The 22,882-nt window shown below is 43.7% G+C and overlaps 1 protein-coding gene across 2 annotated transcripts in view; it reads left to right on the forward strand.

The window, feature by feature from the left end:
• Positions 1-22,407, forward strand: part of LOC140491232 (linker for activation of T-cells family member 2-like) — a 75,731-nt gene extending 53,324 nt beyond the window's left edge. For both annotated transcript variants that reach the window (XM_072589205.1, XM_072589204.1), the window contains exons 7-13: positions 4,391-4,429; positions 5,660-5,690; positions 5,948-6,006; positions 12,878-12,937; positions 13,017-13,085; positions 19,887-19,965; positions 21,568-22,407. In XM_072589205.1, the coding sequence (XP_072445306.1) occupies positions 4,391-4,429; positions 5,660-5,690; positions 5,948-6,006; positions 12,878-12,937; positions 13,017-13,085; positions 19,887-19,963 (335 nt within the window). In that variant the 3' untranslated portion in view covers positions 19,964-19,965; positions 21,568-22,407. The remainder of the gene's footprint in view (positions 1-4,390; positions 4,430-5,659; positions 5,691-5,947; positions 6,007-12,877; positions 12,938-13,016; positions 13,086-19,886; positions 19,966-21,567) is intronic.
• The last annotated feature ends 475 nt before the right edge of the window (positions 22,408-22,882 follow it).

Raw genomic sequence — 22,882 nt, forward strand, 5'->3', positions numbered from 1 at the left:
CTAGAGCTGCTCAGAAGGATTTAAACTATTAAAAGGTGGAGGGGTGGGGGGGACTCGGAGACTGAGACCGTGATAAAAGAGAGCATTCTGAGATTGGTGCTGTTGGGAAAAGGAGCAAGTCAAACAGACATCGCAGACAGAAACAAAGCAGAGGACCAAAGTAGGACTGACAAACTGCATTTACTTCAATGCCATAGGCCTAACAGGTAAGACAGATGAACTCAGGGCATGGTTGGGAACATGGGACTGGGATATCATAGCGATATGGAGACATGGCTCAAGGATGAACACGATTGGCATTTTAATATTCCAGGTTATAGTTGCTATAGGAAGGATAGAAAGGGGAGCAAGAGTGGGGGGTGGGGGTGGGGGGGGGGGGGGGGGTGGAGGAGTGGGGGGGAGTGGTGTACTTCAGGAGAATATTTCTGGGAATACGTCCAAGGAAGTTATTTGGGTGGAACTGAGAAATAAGAAAGGGATGATCATCTTATTAATATTGTACAGTAGACCCCCAATAGTTAGCGGGAAATTGAGAAACAAATTTGTAAGGAGATTTCAGTTATCTGTAAGAATAATAAGCTGTTTATTGTAGGAAATTTTAACTTTCCAAACATAGACTGGGACTGCCATAGTGTTAAGGGTTTAGATGGAGAGGAATTCGTTAAGTGTGTACAAGAAAGTTTTCTGATTCAGTACGTAAATGTACCTACTAGAGAAGGTGCAAAGCTTGACCTACTCTTGGGAAATAAGGCAGGGCAGATAACTGAGATGTCAGTGATGGGGCATTTTGGGGCCAGCGACCATTAGTTATAAAATAGTGATGGAAAAGAATAGACCAGATCTAAAAGTTAAAGTTCTAAATTGGAGGAAGGCCAATTTTGACAGTATTAGGCAAGAACTTTCAAAAGTTGATTGGGAGCAGATATTCGCAGGTAAAGAGATGGCTGGAAAATGGGAAGCCTTCAAAAATGAGATAACTAGAGTCCAGAGACAGTATGTTCCTGTTAGGGTGAAGGGCAAGAGTGGAAGGTGTAGAGAATGCTAGATGACTAGAGAAATTGAGGTTTTGGTCCAGAACAAGAAGGAAGTATAGACAGCAGAGATTGAGTGAATCCTCATAAGACAATAAAGTCAGTATGAGTATACTGAAGAAAATCAGGAGGGCCAAAAGGGGTCATGAGACATCTTTGACAAATAGGGTTAAGGGGAATCCAATAGAATTCTATAATTACATTAGGAAGTGAATAGGGCTCCTTAAAGATCAGCAAGGTTGTCTATGTGTGAAACTGCAGGAAATGGGGGAAGATACTAAATGAGTATTTTACATCTGTGTTCACTACGGAGGAGGATATGGAAAATAGAGAATATGGAGAAATAAATAGTGACATCTTGAAGAATGTCTATATTACAGAGGAGGAGGTGTTAGATATGTTGAAACACATAAAGGGGGATAAATCCCAGGGACCTGATCAGGTCTACCCTAGAATGCTGTGGGAAGCTACGGAAGTGATTGCTGGGCCCCTTGCTGAGGTATTTGTATGCCCGATAGCCACTGGTGAGGTGCCAGAAGACTGGAGGTTGGCTGATGTAGTACCACTATTTAAGAAAGGTGTTAATCAGTGGTGGGCTCATAGATGGCGGGAATCCTGAGAAACAGGACTTACATGTACTTGGAAAGGCAAGGACTGACTAGGGATAGTTAACATGATTTTGTTCACTAACTTGATTGAGTTTTTTGAGGGAGAAGTTGGGAGGTCATGTTGCGATATTGGTTGGCTACAGTTGGAATATTCATGCAGTTCTGGTCTCCTTCCTATTGGAAGGATGTTGTGAAACCTGAAAGGGTTCAGAAAAGAGTTACAAGGATGTTGCCAAGGTTGGAGGAGTTGAACTATAAGGAGAGGTTGAATAGGCTAGAGCTGTTTTCCCTGGAGCAACAGAGGCTGAGCTTTATAGAGGTTTATAAAATCATGAGGGGCATGGATAGGATAAATAGACAAGGTGTTTTCTCCAGGATTGAGGAGTCCAAATCTAGAGGGTATAAGATTAAGGTGTGGGGGAAAGATTTAAAAGGGACCTAAGGGCAACCTTCTCACATAAAGAATGGTGCGTATATGGAATGAGCTGCCAGAGGAAGTGGTGTAGGCTGGTACAGTCACCTTTAAAAGGCATCTGGATGATAATATGAATTGAAAGGTTTAAGAGAGATATGAGCCAAATGGTACTACATTAATTTCTGATATCTGGTTCGCATGGACGGGTTGGACGGTCTGCCTCCATGCTATGCATCACTATGACTCTATGAATCTAAGTAACGAAGTGGATTGCTGAGGGCAGAGCAGTGGATGTGATATATGTGGACTTCAGTAAAGCGTTGGGCAATGTTCCTCATTGTAGCATAGTTAGCAAAGTTAGATTACAGAGAGAACTAGCCTTTTGGATACAGTCTGGCTAGAAGGTAGAAGATAGAAGGTGGTAGTGGAAAGTTGATTTTCAGACTAGAGGTCTGTGACCAGTGGTGTGCCACAAGGATCGCTGTTGTTTCCACTGCTTTTCTTTATTTATAGAAATGATTTGGATCTGAGCAAAGGCAGTATGGTTAGTAAGTTTGCAGATGACCCCAAAATTGGAGGTGTAGTGGACAGTGAAGAAGGATAGCTCAGAGTACAATGGGATCTTGATCAGATGGGCAGTGGATTGAGGAGTGGTAGATGGAGTTTAATTTAGATAAATGAGAGGTACTGTGTTTTGGAAAGGCAATTCAGGGCAGGACTTTTAGAAGTCATAGAATAGAATCATAGAATCCCTACAGTGTGGAAACAGGCCCTTTGGCCCAACAAGTCCACACTGACCCTCCGAAGAGCAACCCACCCAGACCCATTCGCCTACCCTGGCTACTCTACATTTTACCCCTGACTCATGCCCTTCGCCTACACATCCCTGAACACTATGGGCAATGTAGCATGGCCAATCTACCTAACCTGCACATCTTTGGATTATGAGAGGAAACTGGAACAGCCGGAGGAAACCTACAGACACTGGGAGAATGTGCAAACTCCACACAGACAGGCCTGAGGTTGGAATCGAACCCACGTCCCTGCCGCTGGGAGGCTAGCAGTGCTCACTACTGAGCCACTGTGCTGCCCCATTATAAACTTACTGGTAAGGTCCTGGGGAGTGTTGCTCCACAAAGAGACCTTGAAGTGCAGATCCATAGTTCCTTGAAAATGGAGTCTCAGGCAGACAGGATAGTGAAGAAGGCGTTTGGTACGCTTTCCTTTATTGGTCAGTGTAGGAGTTGGGAGATCGTGTTGCGGCTGTACAGGACATTGGTTAGGCCACTTTTGAAATACTGCATTCAGTTCTGGTCTCCCCACTATAGTAAGGATGTTGTGAAACTTGAAAGGGTTCAGAAAAGATTTACAAAGGTGTTGCCAGGGTTGAAGGATTTGAGCTACAGGGAGAGGCTGAACAGGCTCGGGCTGTTTTCCCTGGAGCATCGGAGGCTGAGAGGGACCTTATAAAAGTTTATAAAATCATGAGCAGTATGGATAGGGTAAATAGACATTTCCCTGGGGTTTAGGAGTCCAAAACTAGAGGGATTCAGGTGAGAGGGCAATGATTTAAAAAGGAACCTAAGGGGCAATCCTCCCACACAGTGGGTAGTGTGTATATGGAATGAACTGCGAGAGGAAATAGCAGAGGCTGGTACAATTACAACATTTAAAAGGCATTGGATGGGTCTATGAATATGAACAGTTTAGAGGGATATGGCCCAAATAGTGGCAAATGGGACTAGATTAATTTAGGATATCTGGTTGGCATGGACGAGTTGGAATGAAGAATCTATTTCTGTACTGGACAGCTGTATGACTTCATGAGACTTCATATCTTTTAAATATCTCCTTTTAAGATATGTTCAGAGTGGTCACTCCTAATTGGTGATTTTGTTGAGGTGAGTATTATGTTGATGTTCTGTGTAATAAAATCCCCCACTGGTGTTTGATACTGACAGTTGGTTGTGAAAGCTGGGAAAATCAACAAATAGTTGGGGGAGGATATCATTACCCAGGGAACTAGAGCACAGGGAAAGGGATTACCTCAAACTGAGGCTGGGGTAACAGAAGATAGAAAGTCCTGCCATTTGAGTGCCTATCCTTCTCGAATTTACTTATCTGTACAACACTTTTCACTGGCTTTGGAACTAATCTCTGTTTATCTGTAGTTTTAAAGAAACAAAAGAATCAAAAATGTCTTTCATGAAGTAAACGTGTGCTCTGTGCATGTGCCAATTGTGACATTTTCTGGGAGCACATACGCACAAGTAATACATCTTTACTGTTTTAACCCTTGCTGTGCCAATATTAAACGCCACTCTCTTTCCTAACAGCATCAGGCAGCCCACCCAACTACGGCAACCTAGCTATCGGTAAGTAAATGATTTCTGGAATGTTGTCGCCAAGGGCAGGTGAGAGAATGTAATTGGTAACCATTGTGAATCATAGCTTTAACTCTGAATGTTGATTGTATCACTTTTGTTTCCAAATTCAAAAAAAGTTTTAGAGGAGTTCATCACTAAACCATTCAAAGCTCTGGCTAGGTCCAGCTGAACACCAGGCAATTCAACCTTGAGAACTGTGTCCATTTCTGGTCAGAGTACACTATAGAAACTATTAGAAAAGCTGCATCTAAGAAGTTATAGAGAAATGCACTTTAGTAAATGGTAATGTAAAGGGTATTTCTTTAAATTATAGATTGAGAGTAGGACAAGGAAACACAGAAAGAAAATCTTTCTTACTTAAAGTTATTTCAACCAGGAAGTTTACTGTCAGGTTGACTGTGCACAACATAGTTTAGATCATTCTGCTTGTGTGACTGATTCCTCGTCCAGCCATCTTTGATTTTGAAGAATTACATTAAGAGATAATTTTCCCTAATAGTCCCTGAACTGAATGGCTTGCAAGAGATGACCACATTGCTGTTGGTCTAGAGTTACATATAGTCAGTGGATTTCCCTCTCTAAAGGACATTAGTGAACCAGATGGGTTTTACAATAATTGATGGTAGTTTCATGGTCACATCATTGAAATGACCTTCTAATTCTAGATTTTATTGCTTTGATTATGACCAATTGCCCTGGTGAGATTTGAAACTATGTCTCCAAAGCATTAGTTTGAACCACTGGATTCCTAATCCAAAGATATTACCACATTTTCTTGTCATGTTTCATGGGATGTGGGGATTGCTAGCTGGGCCAAATCTTGTGACTCATTACTGATTGTCTTTGAGGACTTGGTGCTGAGTTGCCTTCCTAAACTGCTGCACTCCTTGGGGTAGTCAGGGGTATCCACAGTACTGTCAGGGAGGAAGTTATGGATTTTGATCCAGTGATTCTGAAGGACTGCAGGCAATGCATTTCCATGTCAGTGTAGTGAGTGGCTGATGAGGTGCAAATGTATTTGTGTGTTTGTTTTCTGAAACCTTGGCAGATTGCTGCCATGCAGTACATTTGCCCTAGGCCGTTTTGTTGAGTTGCTGGTTGAATAGGAACTATAGATGGTTCCAGTATAGTTTTGGAGCATCCTGATGGAGTGCTGGTTGGCAGGATGCCATCTGTGCAAACTATCTCAATTATCTAACAAGTACCATTCTCTTCCAGCAAACAAATATGAAGATGACCAGAATTACATGTAAGTCACTTGTTTGCATTCTGCCTGATGGTCTAAAAACTGAAGTCTAAATTTCTTCTGAGGTATAGCAACGGAGACTGAGAATCGGATTGGGTACAGAATCAGCACTGGCTTGATTTGCACTGGAATCCCAGCTACCGAGACAGCATTTGTTCAGTTTAAGCTGTGTTTTGGATTTAATTCCACTTGTTAACAATTGTACTTTATTTGTTTTGGAATGCTTTGAGTTTAATTCCCGCCTTTATTGTCTTTGGCAGAAATCCTTTAGCTGCAGAATATTATTGCTTCCCTGCAGAGTATCTGAAACCTCCTCATGGTAAGTTCCAGCCGATATTAACTCCAATCTAACTGTGTGTTAGATGTATTATTTTGACAGCATCGTTGTAATTGAGATCAGAGTCATACAGCACACAAACAGGCCCTTCAGTCCAACTTGTTAATACCAACCAAGTTTTCCTAAACTGAACTAGTCCCATTTGCCTGTGTTTGGCCCACATCCCTCCAAAATGTTCCTATCCATGTACCTGTCCAAATGTATTTTAAACATTGTAATTGTGCTTATCTCTACCACTTCCTCTGACAGCTTATTTTTTATTCGCACCACCTTCTTGTGAAAACGTTCCCCCTCAGGTCCTTTTTTAAATCTTGCCCCTGTCACCTTAATCTATGCTCTCTAGTTTTGGACTCTCCTATCCTGGGAAAAAGATCTTGGCTATTCACCCTATCCATGCCATTCATGACTTGATAAACCTCAGCCTCCTAAGCTTGAGGGAAAATAACCTCAGCCTATCCAGCCTCTCCTTATAATTCAAACTTTCCAATCTTGGTAACGTCCTTTTAAATCTTTTTTGCACTGTTTCCATTTTAATAACATCCTTCCTATAGGAGGGTGACCAGAAAGATATGGAGTACGCCAAATGTCTTGTGCAGCAATAACATGATGACCCATCTCCTATACTCCAATGTTCTGACCAATGAAAGCAAGCATGTCAAACACCTTCTTCACCACCCTGTGTAGTGCTGCTTTCAAGGAACCATGTGCCTGCATCCTTAGGCCTCTGTGTTCAACAACCCCACCACCACCCCCCCAACACCAAGGGCCCTACCATTAACTGTGTTAGTCCTGCCCTAGTTTATCTTATCAAGATGCAAACCTTGCATTTACCTGAGATCAATTCCATCTACCATTCCTCAGTCCACTGGCCCAGTTGATCACGATCTCAGTGTACTCTTAGATAGCCATCTTCACTGTCCACTATACTATGTCTCCTGCATTCTCATCCAAATTGTTTTGTATAAATGACAAACAACAGTGGACCCAGGATCAATCCTTACGACACACCACTGGTCACAGGTCACAGTCTAAAAAACAAACCTGTGTCACATCACTCTGTCTTCTTATGCCAAGCCAATTTTGCTCTCCCTAAATCCCATGTGATGTAACCCAACTATGTGGACCCTTGTCGAAGGCCTTGCTGAAGTCCATGTGCAGTATGTCTACTGCTCTGCCTTCATCTATCTTCTTGGTCACCTCTTCAAAAAGCTCAAATAAAATTTGTGAGACAGGATTTCCCATGTACAGACCCAGCTGATTATCCCAAATCAGTCCTTGTCATTCCAAATGCATGTACGTCCTGTCTCTCAGAATCTCTTCCAACAACTTACCCACCATTGATGTCCCTGGCTTTTCCTTACAGCTTTCCTTAAATATTAGCACAATGGGTCATGGGCTGTGGTGTTGCTGGCTGGCTAGCATTTATTGTCTGTCCCTAGTCGCCCTTGACAAGGTGGTGGTGAGCTGCCTTCTTGAACCATTGCAGTCCATGTGCTGTAGATAGACACACAGTACTCTTAGGGAAAGAATATCACAGAGCTTACAGAAAGAGGTCATTTGGCTTCACTGGTCTATACTCCACACAAGCTTCCTCCTGCCTATTCAGCTCATTCCATAGTCAAAGTCTTTTCCCTGGGGTGGGGGAGTCCAGAACTAGAGGGCATTGGTTTAGGGTGAGAGGGGAAAGATATAAAAGAAACCTAAGGGGCAACTTTTTCACGCAGAGAGTGGTGTGTGTATGGAGTGAGCTGCCAGAGGAATTAGTGGAGGCTGGTACAATTGCAACATTTAAAAGGCATTTGGATGGGTATATGAATAGGAAGGGTTTGGAGGGATATGGGCCGGGTGCTGGCTGGTGGGACTAGATTGGGTTGGGATATCGGGTCGGCATGGACAGGTTGGACCGAAGGGTCTGTTTCCATGCTGTACATCTCTATGACTATGCCTATGTTCGTTCTCCTTAATGTAGCTGTCTAACCTCTCTTTAAAATAATACCATTTTTGCTCAACTACTTCTATGTGACAGAAATTTCCACATTCTAACCTTCATCTTAAATTTCTTACTGAATTTAATCACTTTATGTATTTATGAGTCTTGGTATTGGAGTCCCCTTAAGTAGAAAAATCACTTGCCTCAAAAACAAATATGCCTACCAACAAATAATGGACTATGAATAAGGGCTTCAAGTAGTGAAGTTCCCACTCCTCAATTCTTTTCTTGCAACCTGGTATATGGAAGAGAAATGCATCTTGGTTCTACCAGACCGAACGAGTTGGATGCAAATACCTTCTTAAGTTGATCCTTTTACAAGGGAGACTGCCACTGGTATCATTCCCCATTCTTCCATTTGGCCTGTGCCATACCCCGGTATGGCCAATTTACCAGCTGCATCCCCAAGTTGGAGATCTTAGTGATTAAAGCTTCCCCTGAATGTCTGGCTTGTGAGGCTTTTTTGAAATCTACATACAACTGCTGAATATAGGTACTCTCATCAAATAACTCATGGGAGAGATGGAACAAAGCCTATGATATCTTGATGAGTCTGAAAATATCCTCTAATGCTGTCCAATGCATCCGACCCCCTGGGTTTCAGGGCATTGTGAACAATGTTTCTGAACCCTAAGAATTTGAGATGAAGGTGCCCTCTGGAGGAAGACATGACAACAATCTGAGGAAGCTGTGAAGACTCTGAACGTCTACTCAAGCCTGAGACTGCTCCATTACCACTGTTTGGTGCATCCAGTCCCATGAGATGGGTGGAGTAAGACCATAAGACATAGGAGTGGAAGTAAGGCTATTTGGCCCATCGAGTCCACTCCGCCATTTAATCATGGCTGATGGACATTTCAACTCCACTTACCTGCACTCTCTCCATAGCCCTTAATTCCTTGCGAGATCATGAATTTATCACTCTCTGCCTTGAAGACATTTAACATCCCCGCCTCCATTGTTCTTTGTGGCAATGAATTCCACAGGCCCACCAATCTCTGGCTGAAGAAATGTCTCCTCATTTCCATTCTAAATTGACCCCCTCTAATTCTAAGGTGGTGCCCGTGGGTCCTAGCCTCCCCGCCTAACCGAAACAACTTCTCAGCGTTCACCCTTTCTAAGCCAGGCATTATCTTGTAAGTTTCTATTAGATCTCCCCTCAACCTTCTAAACTCTAATGAATACAATCAGCTGTTCATCATATGTTAGGCCTACCATTCCAGGGATCATCCATGTGAATCTCCACTGGACGTACCAGTACGTCCTTCCTGAAGTGTGAGGCCCGAAATTGGACACAGAATTCTAAATGGGGCCTAACTCGAGCTTTATAAAGTCTCAGAAGCACATCACTGTTTTTAAATTCCAACCCTCTTGAGATAAATGGCAACATTACATTTGCTTTCTTAATCACAGACTTAACCTGCAAGTTAACCTTTAGAGAATCCTGGACTAGCACTCCCAGATCCCTTTGTACTTTCGCTTTATGAATTTTCTCACCATTTGGAAAATAGTCCATGCCTGTATTCTTTTTTGCAAAGTGCGAGACCTTGCATTTGCTCACTTTGAATTTCATCAGCCATTTCCTGGACCACGCTCCTAAACTGTCTAAATCTTTCTGCAGCCTCCCCACCTCCTCAATACTACCTGCCTGTCCACCTAACTTCGTATCATTGGCAAACTTCACCAGAATGCCCCCAGTCCCTTCATCCAGATCATTAATATATAAAACGATTGCTTCGGCCCCAACACTGAAACCTGCAGGACACCGCTTGTCACCGGCTGCCAGTCTGAAAAAGAACCTTTCATCCCAACTCTCTGCCTTCTGTCAGACTGCCAATCCTCAATCCATACCAGTAGCTCACCTCAAACACCAGGGGTCCTCACCTTACTCAGCAGCCTCCTGTGAGGCACCTTATCAAAGGCCTTTTGGAAGTTTAGATAGATAGGCACCATTGGATTTCCCTGGTCTAACCTACTTGTTACTTCTTCAAAGAATTCTAATGGGTTTGTCAGGCATGACCTCCCCTTACTAAATCCTGCACTTCCAAGATTTAGAAATCTCATCCTTAACGATGGATTCAGAATTTTACCGAAGTTAGCCGAGGTTAGGCTAATTGGCCTCCAATTTTCCATCTTTTGTCGTGATCCTTTCTTGAACAAGGGGGTTACAACAGTGATTTTCCAATCATCTGGGACATTCCCTGACTCCAGTGACATTTGAAAGATCACAACCAATGCCACTTCCTCTGGCAGCTCATTCCATACGCGCACCACCCTCTGCGTGAAACAGTTGCCTCTTAGATCCATTTTAAGTCTTTCCTTTCTCACCCTAAACATATGCCCTCCAGTTTGAAAGAACTACAAATGGTGGAAAGGGAGGTAATATGTTCAAGCTGGCAAAATGCCCATTCCAGACTGATGTGATGCAGTTCCATTTCCCCTGAAAACCCATCAAGACAAATAACTTGTAGTTACAGATCAGCAATGAGTCCTGGGGACACTGCATCAGCATTCAGCCAACAAAGGCCAATCATTCTTTTGGCAAATAGCAGCCGGGCTCCCCCAGACAGACAGACAGACAGCCGGGCTCCCCCAGACAGACAGACAGACAGCCGAGCTCCCAAGACAGACAGTCGGGGGTCCCACAGAGAGACAGGACACAATAACCTTTTTTTTAAAATCCTAGCAGAGTGAGAAGTGTTAGTCAGGAGTGCTGTTTTGTAAATACTGCTCAGAACCTTCGGTTGATAGCTCATGTGAAAGACAGCGTCTCAGGGCTGCATAATCCTCCCTCAATACTGCAGTGAGGCATCAGCCTTGATGCCAGGCTCACATCTCTGGATTAGGGTTTGAACTTCGGAGCTAAGAGTGACCCCCACTGAGCTAACGCTGACACTTGAGGGTAGATTATCGGAGTCTGGAAGATGGGGATGTTGAACTTACTTTAGAAACAAAGAAGGTAAGGTTTTCTAGATGGTTCCAAATTATCTTGTTTCTCTACATCTGTTTAGTTGTCTGCAGTAATTTGCCTGATCTGATTTTTGTGATTTTAATATTTTTATTCTGGAGATTTAAATTATTTTATTTACAGAAGTAATTTGTGGATCATTCATAAACACACTAGGATTACATGCATAGTAGAGAACCTCACTGCTGAAATAACCTAACTTTTATAAAATGTGCAATGCCCGTTATCACACTTGGACAGTTGGTTTTTCTCCAGTGCGTTCTGCTGATCAGTAAAAGGAGGGGGAGGTAGGTGACAAAAATCCTCCTGTTAGGTAGATAGCAGCTTCTATAAGATCGGTGGGTCGGAGAGGCATTTTGGCACAGAAGGAGGCCATTCAACCCAAGCAGGTGGGAAGTGAGAATATCGATTGCTGGGAGCCCCCCCCTTAGGATTGGTAATGAGTTGGCAGTGAGATCTCCTATCTCTCCCTCTCTCACAAACACTCCTGCCTCCCTCCAATGCGGCCTTTTCTTTGGAATCTGTACTAACCAGAGACACTTCCTGCTCCTGGAGGGAGAATGTCACAGTTGGGTGGGTGTGGGATGCCAATTGTGAGCTCCGTGTCATCGCTGTTGGGTAAGTGTTGCTATCTAGTTATATTCTGCTGGAATTTGTAGCTGGTTAGTTTGAATTGGATTGGATTTGGCCGAGCATTTGGACTCCTCCAGCCTGATGGGGTCAAGGCAACACAGTAAATACTTCTGATCCAACTCCGAAAGTTTGATCCCAATTCTGTGCAAGTCGTGGATGCTTGAGTCTGTATGTGTCTGGGCTAGAAAGAGCTGGCAATTGGAGGAGTCCTGCTGCTGATTGACTTTGGCTTTGGACCATGTGTTGAAACCTCCTGGAATATGTCCGGTTGGAGAAGCCAATTCTAGTGCATTTGATTGGTGGAACCCTGTGCCCAGCCGAGCCCATTTGGCCCGTGCAATCCAGACTAGGCATCTCTTGATTAGTCCAATCAGTGCCATTGTAATTCCTTCCTACATCCCCATAATGCTGCAAGCTCACTCATTCAGTGAGTTGGACGTGATTTATGTTTGAAACATTTTTAAACATTCTCATTTTCCTATGGATGCCTAAAATAGATAATTCCCATTAAAAGTACTGATTTGAAAAATAATGTGTTTTCATGACTGCAATTCCTCTACCAGTTTGGTAAGGTGAATGTCAACTTGTTCTGATCAATACTGTGTCTGGTCATTAGATGGAGCTCTGAGAACACAGAGCAGGATTGCGAAGTTGACAGCCCTGTTGGGCACAAGGACCTCTCTGAACAAGGAACTGAGTTCTATGTTAGATTAACAATCATTTCACCTGAACATACTACTTTTGATAAGAGTAATTCTTCCAGATAGAATTAAATGAATGCAGACCTTTAAATGATTCATAATGTTATTGGTTTAACTATTAAAAGTATTATGTCATATAACCCTTGGACTTAGACTTCCCAACTTGTCAGAATCATGGAGTGAGACTGCTCAGCCCACCTGCCTGTGCTGGCTCTTTGACTCATCTCCCCAGTTACTTTCATTCCCCTGCTTTTCTCCCATATCCTCCATTTGGCAAATGCACACTGCAGAATACTGCTGAGGGACACCTTCCCCCAAACAGGATATCTCACGCTCAATGCGGTGCAGCCAGTGAAGATTGTAAGATGGGACTAAGGTTCAAGTTTGGATTTCAGACCCCAGTGACTCAAACAGCATTGGTGCTTCTCTGTCCTACCCTTGTCAATATGACCTTGTTTCTGATCTTGGTGCTGAAATCCAATGCAGTTGTGAAACTGAATGACTAAAGTTTTTTTGGGTTTTCTGTGATGTGACGTGACTTTATTTTATTTTTGCCTGAAGATGATGACTCGACTTCATATGAAAATGTGGAGATCAGGAAAACCGAGAGCCATACATCAGGTAGGTGCAGCTTCTGGACATTGTCAATGTTAGGAACAGTTTGGAATGTTGCTGCTCACAGTGTTTTGTCTGATTGCAGTTGAGTCAGGGGCAAGTTATGAGAACTGTGAATACGCTGTGAAATGGAAGCTTCAGCAGGAACCAGAAGGTAAGGTCATCAATCTGGTGAACAAATAAAATAACTCAGAAATGTTAAGATTTATATTAAGAATAAGATCAGCCAGTGATAGCAAGCGAAGCCGAGAGTCAGCATACAGCTCAAATTCTGTAAGTTAGCAAAACAATTATCACTAGGAGAAAGTGAGGACTGTAGATGCTGGGGATCAGAGCTTAAAAATGTGTTGCTGGAAAAGCGCAGCAGGTCAGGCAGCATCAAAGGAGAAGGAGAATCGATGTTTCGGGCATAAGCCCTTCTTCAGGAATGAGGAGGGTGTGCCAAGCAGGCTAAGATAAAAGGTAGGGAGGAGGGACTTGGGAGAGGGGCGCTGGGAATGCGATAGGTGGAAGGAGGTTAAGGTGAGGGTGATAGGCCGGAGAGGGGGTGGGGGCGGAGAGGTCGGGAAGAAGATTACAGGTCAAGAAGGCGGTGCTGAGTCTGAGGGTTGGGACTGAGATAAGGTGGGGAGGAGGGGAAATGAGGAAGGTGGAGAGATCTGCATTCATCCCGTGTGGTTGGAGGGTTCCTAGGCGGAAGATGAGTCGCTCTTCCTCCAGGCATCGTGTTGCCATGGTCTGGTGATGGAGGAGGCCAAGAACCTGCATGTCCTTGGCGGAGGGGGAGGGGGAGGGGGAGTTAAAGTGTTCAGCCACGGGGCGGTTAGGTTGGTTGGTGCGGGTGTCCCAGAGGTGTTCTCTGAAACGTTCCGCAAGTAGACAGCCTGTCTCCCCAATGTATACAAGGCCACATCGGGTACAGCGGATGCAGTAAATGATGTGTGTGGAGATGCAGGTGAATTTCTGATGGATATTGAAGGATCCCTTGGGGCCTTGGAGGGAAGTAAGGGGGGAGGTATGGGCTGGCCTTGGAGGGAAGTGAGGGGGGAGGTGTGGGTTCTCCATCTCTATCGCGGACGACCGACTCAACATGGACATGTACTATAAACCGACTGACTCCCACAGCTACCTAGACTACACCTCTTCCCACCCTGCCCCCTGTAAAAACGCCATCCCATTTTCCCAATTCCTTCGCCTTTGCCGCATCTGCTCCCAGGAGAACCAATTCCAATACTGAACAACCCAGATGGCCTCCTTCTTCAAAGACTACAATTTCCCCTCAGACGTGGTTGACGATGCTCTCCACCACATCTCCTCCACTTCCCGCTCCTCCGCCCTTGAACCCCGCCCCTCCAATCGCCACCAGGACAGAACCCCACTCGTCCTCACCTATCACCCCACCAACCTCCAGATACATCGGATCATCCTTCGTCATTTCCTCCACCTCCAAACGGACCCCACCACCAAGGATATATTTCCCTCCCCATCCCTATCAGCGTTTCGGAAAGATCACTCCCTTCGCGACTCCCTTGTCAGATCCACACCCCCCACCAACCCAACCTCCACTCCCGGCACCTTCCCCTGCAACTGCAAAAAATGCAAAACTTGCGCCCACACCTCCTCCCCTCACTTCCCTCCAAGGCCCCAAGAGATCCTTCCATATCCGTCAGAATTTCACTGCACCTGATGTGGCCTCCTATACATTGGGGAGACAGGCCATCTACTTGTGGAACGTTTCAGAGAACACCTCTGGGACACCCGCACCAACCAACCCAACCGTCCCGCGGCTGAACACTTTAACTCCCCCTCCCACTCCACCAAGGACATGCAGGTCCTTGGACTCCTCCATCGCCAGACCATGGCCATGGAGGAAGAGCGCCTCATCTTCCGCCTAGGAACCCTCCAACCACAAGGGATGAATACAGATTTCTCCAGCTTCCTCATTTCCCCTCCCTCCACCTTATCTCAGTCCCAACCCTCGGACTCAGCACCGCCTTCTTGACCTGCAATCTTCTTCCCGACCACTCCGACCTATCACCCTCACCTTAACCTCCTTCCACCTATTGCATTCCCAGCGCCCCTCCCCCAAGTCCCTCCTCCCTACCTTTTATCTTAGCCTGCTTGGCACACCCTCCTCATTCCTGAAGAAGGGCTTATGCCCGAAACGTCGATTCTCCTGCTCCTTGGATGCTGCCTGACCTGCTGCGTTTTTCCAGCACCACATTTTTAAAAACAAGTTTCATGCAGAGTCTCACCAAAGGAACTTCAAAAGCTATGGTCAGGGAAGAGAACTGAGTGAAAGACTTTCTCTGACCTCACTCCTGCTCTATCATCACATTTCTGAGTAGCAATTTGGGAGATTGAGTTGGGCAATGTCACAGGAGAGTGTTTGGACATTAATCTCCAGCCCAAGAGTTGGAAGTAAAGATGGTTGTTTGACAGTGAGAACCCGGGTAGACCATGATACGTAGGAGTCAAGGTTAGAGTCGTGCTGGAAAAGCACAGCAGGTCAGGCAGCATCTGAGGAGCAGGAACATCGACGTTTCAGGCAAAAGCCTCATTGCCACAAAGGCTATGGAGGCCAAGTGATTGAGTGTATTTAAGAAGAGATAGATACAGAGGAACCTCGATTATCCAGCATTTGATTAAGGGAATTTCAGATTATCCGAACAAGATCTCAAATTCCTGATGCATGCCTAACAGTGTTATCCGGCATCGATTGTCTAGCATTCAATTAACCGCACAAAATTCTCCTCACCCGTATCTTTCAGAGAATTGAGGTTCCTCTGTAGATAGGTTCTTGATTAGTAAGAGGGTTAAGGGAGAAGGCAAGAGAATGTTTTAAAAATCCATTTGCGGGATATGGGCAGCATTTATTGTCCAACCCTAGTTGCCCTTGAGAAAGTGATAGTGAGCTGCCTTCTTGGTCCGCTGCAGTCTACCCACTGGGGGTTGACCCACAATGCCACAAGGGAAGGAACTCCAGGATTTTGACCCAGTGAAAGTGAAGGAATGGTGATATATTTCCAAGTCAGAATAGTGAGTGGCTTGGGAGGGGAACTTGAAAGTGGTGGTGTTCCCATATATCTACTGCTCTTGTCCTTCTGAATGGAAGTGGTTGTGAGTTTGGAAGGTGTTGTCTGAGGATCATTGACACATTTCTGCAGCACATGTTATAAATAGTACACACTGCTGCTACTGAGCGTCGGTGATGGAGGGAGTGGATACTTGTGCATGTGGTGCCAATCAAGTGGGCTGCTTTGTGGATAGTATAATGCTTCTTGAATGTTTTTGGAGCTGTACCCATCCAGGCAAGAGAGAAGTAATCCATCACATTCTTAACTTGTAACTTGTAATGGTGGACAAACACTGGGGAGTCAGGAGGTGAGTTACCACAGTATTTTTAGTTTCTGACCTGCTGTTGTAGCCACTGTTTATGTGACAAGTTGAGTTGAGTTTCTGGTCAACAATAACCCCCAGGATTTGATTGTGGGGGATTCAGTGGTAGGAACAGTATGGAATGTCAAAGGGTAGTGGTTAGGTTGTCTCTTATTGGTCAGCAAAAGTGGTACTGCAGATGCTGGAGATCAGAGTCTAGATTAGAATGGTGCTGGAAAAGTACAGCAGATCAAGCAGCATCCAAGAAGCAGGAAAATTAAGATTTTAGGCAAAAGCCCTTCATCAGGAAGGCCTTCATCCTGATGAAGGGTCTTTTCCCAAAAAATTGATTTTCCTGCTCCTTGGATGCTGCCTGATCTGCTGTACTTTTCGAGCAACACTCTAATCTTGCCTCTTATTGGTGATGGTCAGAACCTGCCAGTTGTGTGACATTAATGTTAATTGCCACTTGTCAGCCCAAGCCTGGGTATTGTCCAGATCTCGCTCAAATGCAACATAGAACATAGAACATAGAACAATACAGCGCAGTACAGGCCCTTCGGCCCTCGATGTTGCGCCGATCAAAGCCCACCTAACCTACACTAACCCACTATCCTCCATATACCTATCCAATACCCGCTTAAATACCCATAAAGAGGGAGAGTCCACTACTGCTACTGGCAGGGCATTCCATGATCTTACGACTCGCTGAGTGAAGAACCTACCCCTAACATCAGTCCTATATCTACCCCCCCTTAATTTAAAGCTATGCCCCCTTGTAATAGCTGACTCCATACGCGGAAAAAGGTTCTCACTGTCAACCCTATCTAACCCCCTAATCATCTTGTACACCTCTATCAAATCACCCCTAAACCTTCTTTTCTCCAAAGAAAACAACCCCAAGTGCCTCAGCCTTTCCTCATAGGATCTTCCTACCATACCAGGCAACATCCTGGTAAACTTCCTCTGCACCCGTTCCAGTGCCTCCACATCCTTCCTATAGTATGGCGACCAAAACTGCACACAATATTCCAGAAGCGGCCGCACCAGAGTCTTATACAACTGCAGCATGACCTCAGGACTCCGGAACTCAATTCCTCTACCAATAAAAGCCAGTACGCCATATGCCTTCTTCACTGCACTATTTACCTGGGTGGCAACTTTCAGAGATCTGTGTACATGGACACCAAGATCCCTCTGCTCTTCCACACTACCAAGTAGTCTACCATTAGCCCAGTAATCCATCTTTTTATTACTCTTACCAAAGTGAATCACTTCACACTTAGCTACATTGAACTCCATTTGCCACCTTTCTGCCCAGCTCTGCAGCTTCTCTATATCCCGCTGTAACCTGCCATATCCTTCCTCACTGTCTACAACTCCTCCGACTTTCGTATCATCCGCAAACTTGCTCACCCAACCTTCTAACCCTTCCTCCAGGTCATTTATAAAAATGACAAACAGCAATGGTCCCAAAACAGATCCTTGCGGAACACCACTAGTGACGGCACTCCAAGATGAATCTTTGCCATCAACTACTACCCTCTGTCTTCTTCCAGAGAGCCAATTCCTAATCCAAACCTCCAACTCACCCTCAATGCCATATCTCTGTATTTTCTGCAGTAGCCTACCATGGGGGACCTTATCAAACGCCTTACTAAAATCCATATATACTACATCTACCGCTTTCCCCTCATCTACCTCCTTCGTCACCTTCTCAAAGAATTCAATAAGGTTTGTGAGGCACGACCTGCCCTTCACAAAACCATGCTGACTATCCTTGATCACATCATTCTTATCCAGATGTGCATAAATCCTATCCCTTATAATTCTCTCTAAGACTTTGCCCACAACAGAAGTGAGACTCACTGGCCTATAGTTACTAGGATTATCCCTACTCCCCTTCTTGAACAAGGGAACCACGTTTGCTAGCCTCCAGTCCTCTGGCACTACTCCTGTAGACAAAGAGGACACAAAAATCAAGGCCAATGGCTCTGCAATCTCCTCCCTTGCTTCCCAGAGAAACATGGAAAGTTTCAGAATGTGGCTAAGAAACATCAGCTATGATTAATTGGCAGAATAGACTTAATGGGCTGAAATGGCCTAATTCTGCTCCTACATGTAGAAGCAGGCCATTCAGTCTATATCGACGGCTAACCCATCTTGCTTTGCCCATTCTTAGATACCATGGGCAATTTACCATGGTCAGGTTTAGAGTGGTGCTGGAAAAGCACAGCAGTTCAGGCAGCATCCCCTCATCAGGAAGGGCTTTTGCCCGAAACGTCGATTTTTCCTGTCCTTGGATGCTGCCTGAACTGCTGTGCTTTTCCAGCACCACTCTAATCTAGAATCTGGTTTGCAGCATCTGCAGTCATTGTTTTTACCTAATTTACCATGGTCAGTCCACCTAATGTGCACTTCTTTGAGTGAGAGAGGAAAAACCAGAGTACCTGGAGGAAGACACAGGGAAAATATGTGTGTGTGTGTGGACTTTGCACAATCACCCCAGAATGGAATTGAACCTGGGTCCCTGGTTCTGTGAAGCAGCAGTTCCAACCACTGAGCCACCGTGCTGCAGAGTAATTCATGTAAATTAAGTAAAACTGAAATATCTGAACAAACTGGCTTGTCATTGATGTTAAATTTGGACAAGATTACAACCCCGGCCTATTCGAGTTCCACGTGTGACAGAGACTTAGGGAACTGATGGATGAGCCCGTCAGCCCTTGTCCCCACCCCCTACTTCATCCAAATCAACGAAAGACTTGGACAGTGTACACCCACCATCTACAATTCCTAATGGGCCATCACTTCATGAAGTGCCTAGCAGGAAAGAACTAGAAAACTGTTGCAGGTGGTCCCAGTGAAAAGCCGCGTCATGTCTTGAGTGTAGAAATTCTACGGGGAGTCTTAGCTGGAAGAGAAATCAAGCACCTCCTCCCTCCTCAGAAAGGAATAGCACAAACAGCTTAAAAATGAAATTACAGTCAGTGAGCTTTTGGGGAAATTCTGATGTTCACACCAGACCACCTTTTCAAAAAATGTGATTGGGATCTCTACAAACACGTTTCCAAGAGGTTGACCTTTAGATCTGAGAAAGACAAATGCGAATATTGTAGCACTGAGCAGAGATTTAGGGAGCCACGCATGTATGGGGTTAAAAGCAGACCCTCTGGCACAATAATAAATCAAAACGATGCACACAATGTGGCTAGTTTCTGAAGGGGGCAGAGGTCAGGAATTGTTTCTTAAAGGTCCTACCTAGAAAAGTACGAGGATCAGCTTTGAACATTTAAACTTCAGAAAAAATAGGGTGAAACGTGCAAGTTGGAAACGTGCTAGCATTGGCTGTTGAATGTGTAATTTTCAGAGAAGTTGCTTTTTTGAAGAATTTACTCAATGGGTACAGGCATTGCTGGCTAGGCCAACATTTAAGTGTCAGTGGTAGTTAACTAGTGCATACACAAGGCTGTGTTAAATATCTTCAAGATTTTATCATTGCACCTACATTGCTGCAATACGAAATTGTATAAAATACAAACTCACTATTATTGTACTTCTTATTTTTAATCTTCAGAAAAGACATATATGAATAACTCTGAGGAAGATGAAGAACCAGATTATATCAACACCTTTCCTTGTCCATCTTTGTAAAGGTAAGACAATCACACAGATTTCGGACCAAATGGACTGGCTCAAGCCTATTTTGCTACGCTAAATCTAACAAGTTGAGATGTAGTAAGAATGTTGAAAATGAAACAGCACGAATATTCATGTGGAACATGAATATGATGGAATTCCTCCCACCAACTCCTGCCTTTGTAGAATTAGCTTCCTGGAAATCAATGGTCTGAAAGTGCCTTGGGCAACAAACACTGACCACTGCGTACAATGTGCAACATAATGTTGCAATAGTTGTATTTCAAGAGACATTTGATTGCCTTCTGATGAATGTGTGCTGAAATATGAGGAAGCATCTAATACGCAAACTACGTAACCTTTTATTCGTCAGAGACCAAATCTGGAGCCATGAATATAGGAACAAGGAATTAGGAGCAGGAGTAGGCAATTCAGCCCTCTGAGCCACTCCATCATTTAACATGATCATGGCTGCTCTTATCCTGGTCTCAGCTCCACTTTCCTACTTGCTCCCCATAGCCCTTTATCACACTTTTCATCAGAAACATACCTATTTCTTTCTTGAATTTGTTGATTGATTCTGTCCCCTACTGCACTCTGGGATAGTGAGTTATACAGATTGGGAGGAGTAGTTTTTCCTAATCTGAGTTTTGAGCCTATCTCCTGTCACTTTATATCTATGACAACTTGTTTGCAACTTTCTCACACAAGGGAACATCTGTTCAATGTACGAGGGTCAACAGTTATATAGAGTGGGGAATTTAGCAGAATTTCTTTTACCTAGATAGTGGTTAAAAAGTGGAATTCAGAAGCATATGGAATAATTGAAGCCAAGAACACAGATGCATTTAAAGGGAAGCTAAATAGGCACGTAACAGAAGAAGGAATAGAGAATAGAACGATATGCTGAATGGACTAAATGAAAAGCAGTGGGAGGAGGCTTTTGTGAAGCAGAAATATCAGCACAGACCAATTAAGCTGAGTTGTCTGTTTCTGTGCTTTTAAGTTCCATGCAAGATCAGAACTTTTGATGCTTAGCTGTCTCTGGGAATCAAAGGAGGGATCATGTCAGAGTGAGGACAGTAACAACAAAAGGTGAATGAATCTGCAATTCAAGCAGAAAAACACAGCAAATGTATCTTACACAAGCAGAAATATGAAACCTATCCATTTTTCAGGTGCTGATTTGATGCTTCCAAAGTCGTGAAAGGTTATTTCTTGCGTTACATTGCAACAAATGTGTGTTTATATAGCACTTTTAACCAAATAACTTGCCAAAACATCTCAAAGGCAAAAGTGGGAAGTTAATCTCAGGACACTATGAGTTTAAAGAAGATGGGGAACAGAAGGATGAGAGAAGAGTTCTGTAGCCTGATGCTTAGGGAGCTGGAGGCAGTGACTGTCACTACTGGAGCAAAAAGGACAATTTACAAAAGGTTACAGCCAGATAAAATTAGAGCTGGGCAAAGGCTAAGGTTATGAAGAGACTGTACAGTGTTTTGTACTGTTCATATGAGTGCCATAATGTTTAAAAATTATTAGGATGATAGACTAAGAATTCTAGCTTTATAATTGAATGGATTTTTATACTAAACATTTGTCCATATTATTTCCTTTAGCATACAGAAATCTGGGGAAAAGATCTTTACAATTAAGCTTTCCACAGTCGGTGAAGTTAACTACTCTTCGCTGAACACAAATGGACTGTCAAAGAAGGAGACCGTCTACAAACCTCTGGAGAATTCCTTCCTTTCTCCCAATGCAAGCTTTCTTTGTGTTTCTTAGTTCTGCTAAGAATATTTACAGCATCCACGGACATTTAGCAACAGTATCTATTAATTTATTTCTGCGCAAGAATCACATTCTCATGGTGCACTTTCCCACTGAAACATGTTAATTCTAGTGTTTCAACAACATTTTCATCTCAATTGGAAGATTTTAATAACTATGTTCCATATTGAACATAGTCCTGTGCCTGCTTTGGAATTACTTAAGTGATACCATTGTGTTTCTATTATGGCAACCATTCAGGACTATCTTTTTAAAATTCACAACTCAATTCGCAAACTCTGAGAATGAGAAATAGTATTTCATTATTTGCACAATCATTTTTAAAATTAAATTATCGTATCTGTTTATTGAATTTAAATTGCCTTCGATTGAAGGTGAATAGTTTAATGTCCCTGACTCTACAAATTAAACGAAAGTTATTGAAGAGCATCAGAGCTCTGCCGGTATTTTTTAAAACTGTGCCTTGTATTTAGCCCTTCTGTATCAGTGATGCTGACTGAATAGCACAGAATTTCATCCAGTATTCAGGGTCATGCAGTTCTAAAGAGTTTGGAAGCTATTCTATGGATCAGAGGAAGTTTCTGCACCAATTTATATTAAGCTGTTTTGTTCATACGTGTACTGAATGTTCAACATTTTCCATCTGTATATTAAATAATTAAAAACATTTCCTGTCAGGATGGTCTGATGCTGTGCCAGTGGTGCAGATTATGAGTGAACTAACCATCTTGCAGATGCACTTAATGTGGGGCTCATTACATAAGCAGACAGCCAGTATTAAGATGATCCAGATCAGATCCATTTCATACATCTTTTGGTACATGCAGTGGACTGACGGTAGTTTTCTTTTTTCGCAAAAAGCTACTACAGGATTTTCACTTTTCAAATTGTACAATAAATGGGTAGTTTGACTTTATGTAGTGTAGTGTTGCCAAGGATTGAAACAAAAATTTCTTGTGAGGCTGTAAACCATGAGCTGATTGAGAACCATAGTCAAGCACGAAACCACCATCTAGCACAATGACCTGACATTGAGAGTGATAGGTGCTGATGGGTGTACATGGCATGGCAGTGTGAGGCTGCTGAATAGTGGTAGTGCCAACCCTTACCCTCAATCATTACCTAATAATAGACCAACACAGA

The sequence above is a fragment of the Chiloscyllium punctatum genome, chromosome 19, assembly GCF_047496795.1.
Source record: "Chiloscyllium punctatum isolate Juve2018m chromosome 19, sChiPun1.3, whole genome shotgun sequence".
Taxonomy (NCBI): domain Eukaryota; kingdom Metazoa; phylum Chordata; class Chondrichthyes; order Orectolobiformes; family Hemiscylliidae; genus Chiloscyllium; species Chiloscyllium punctatum.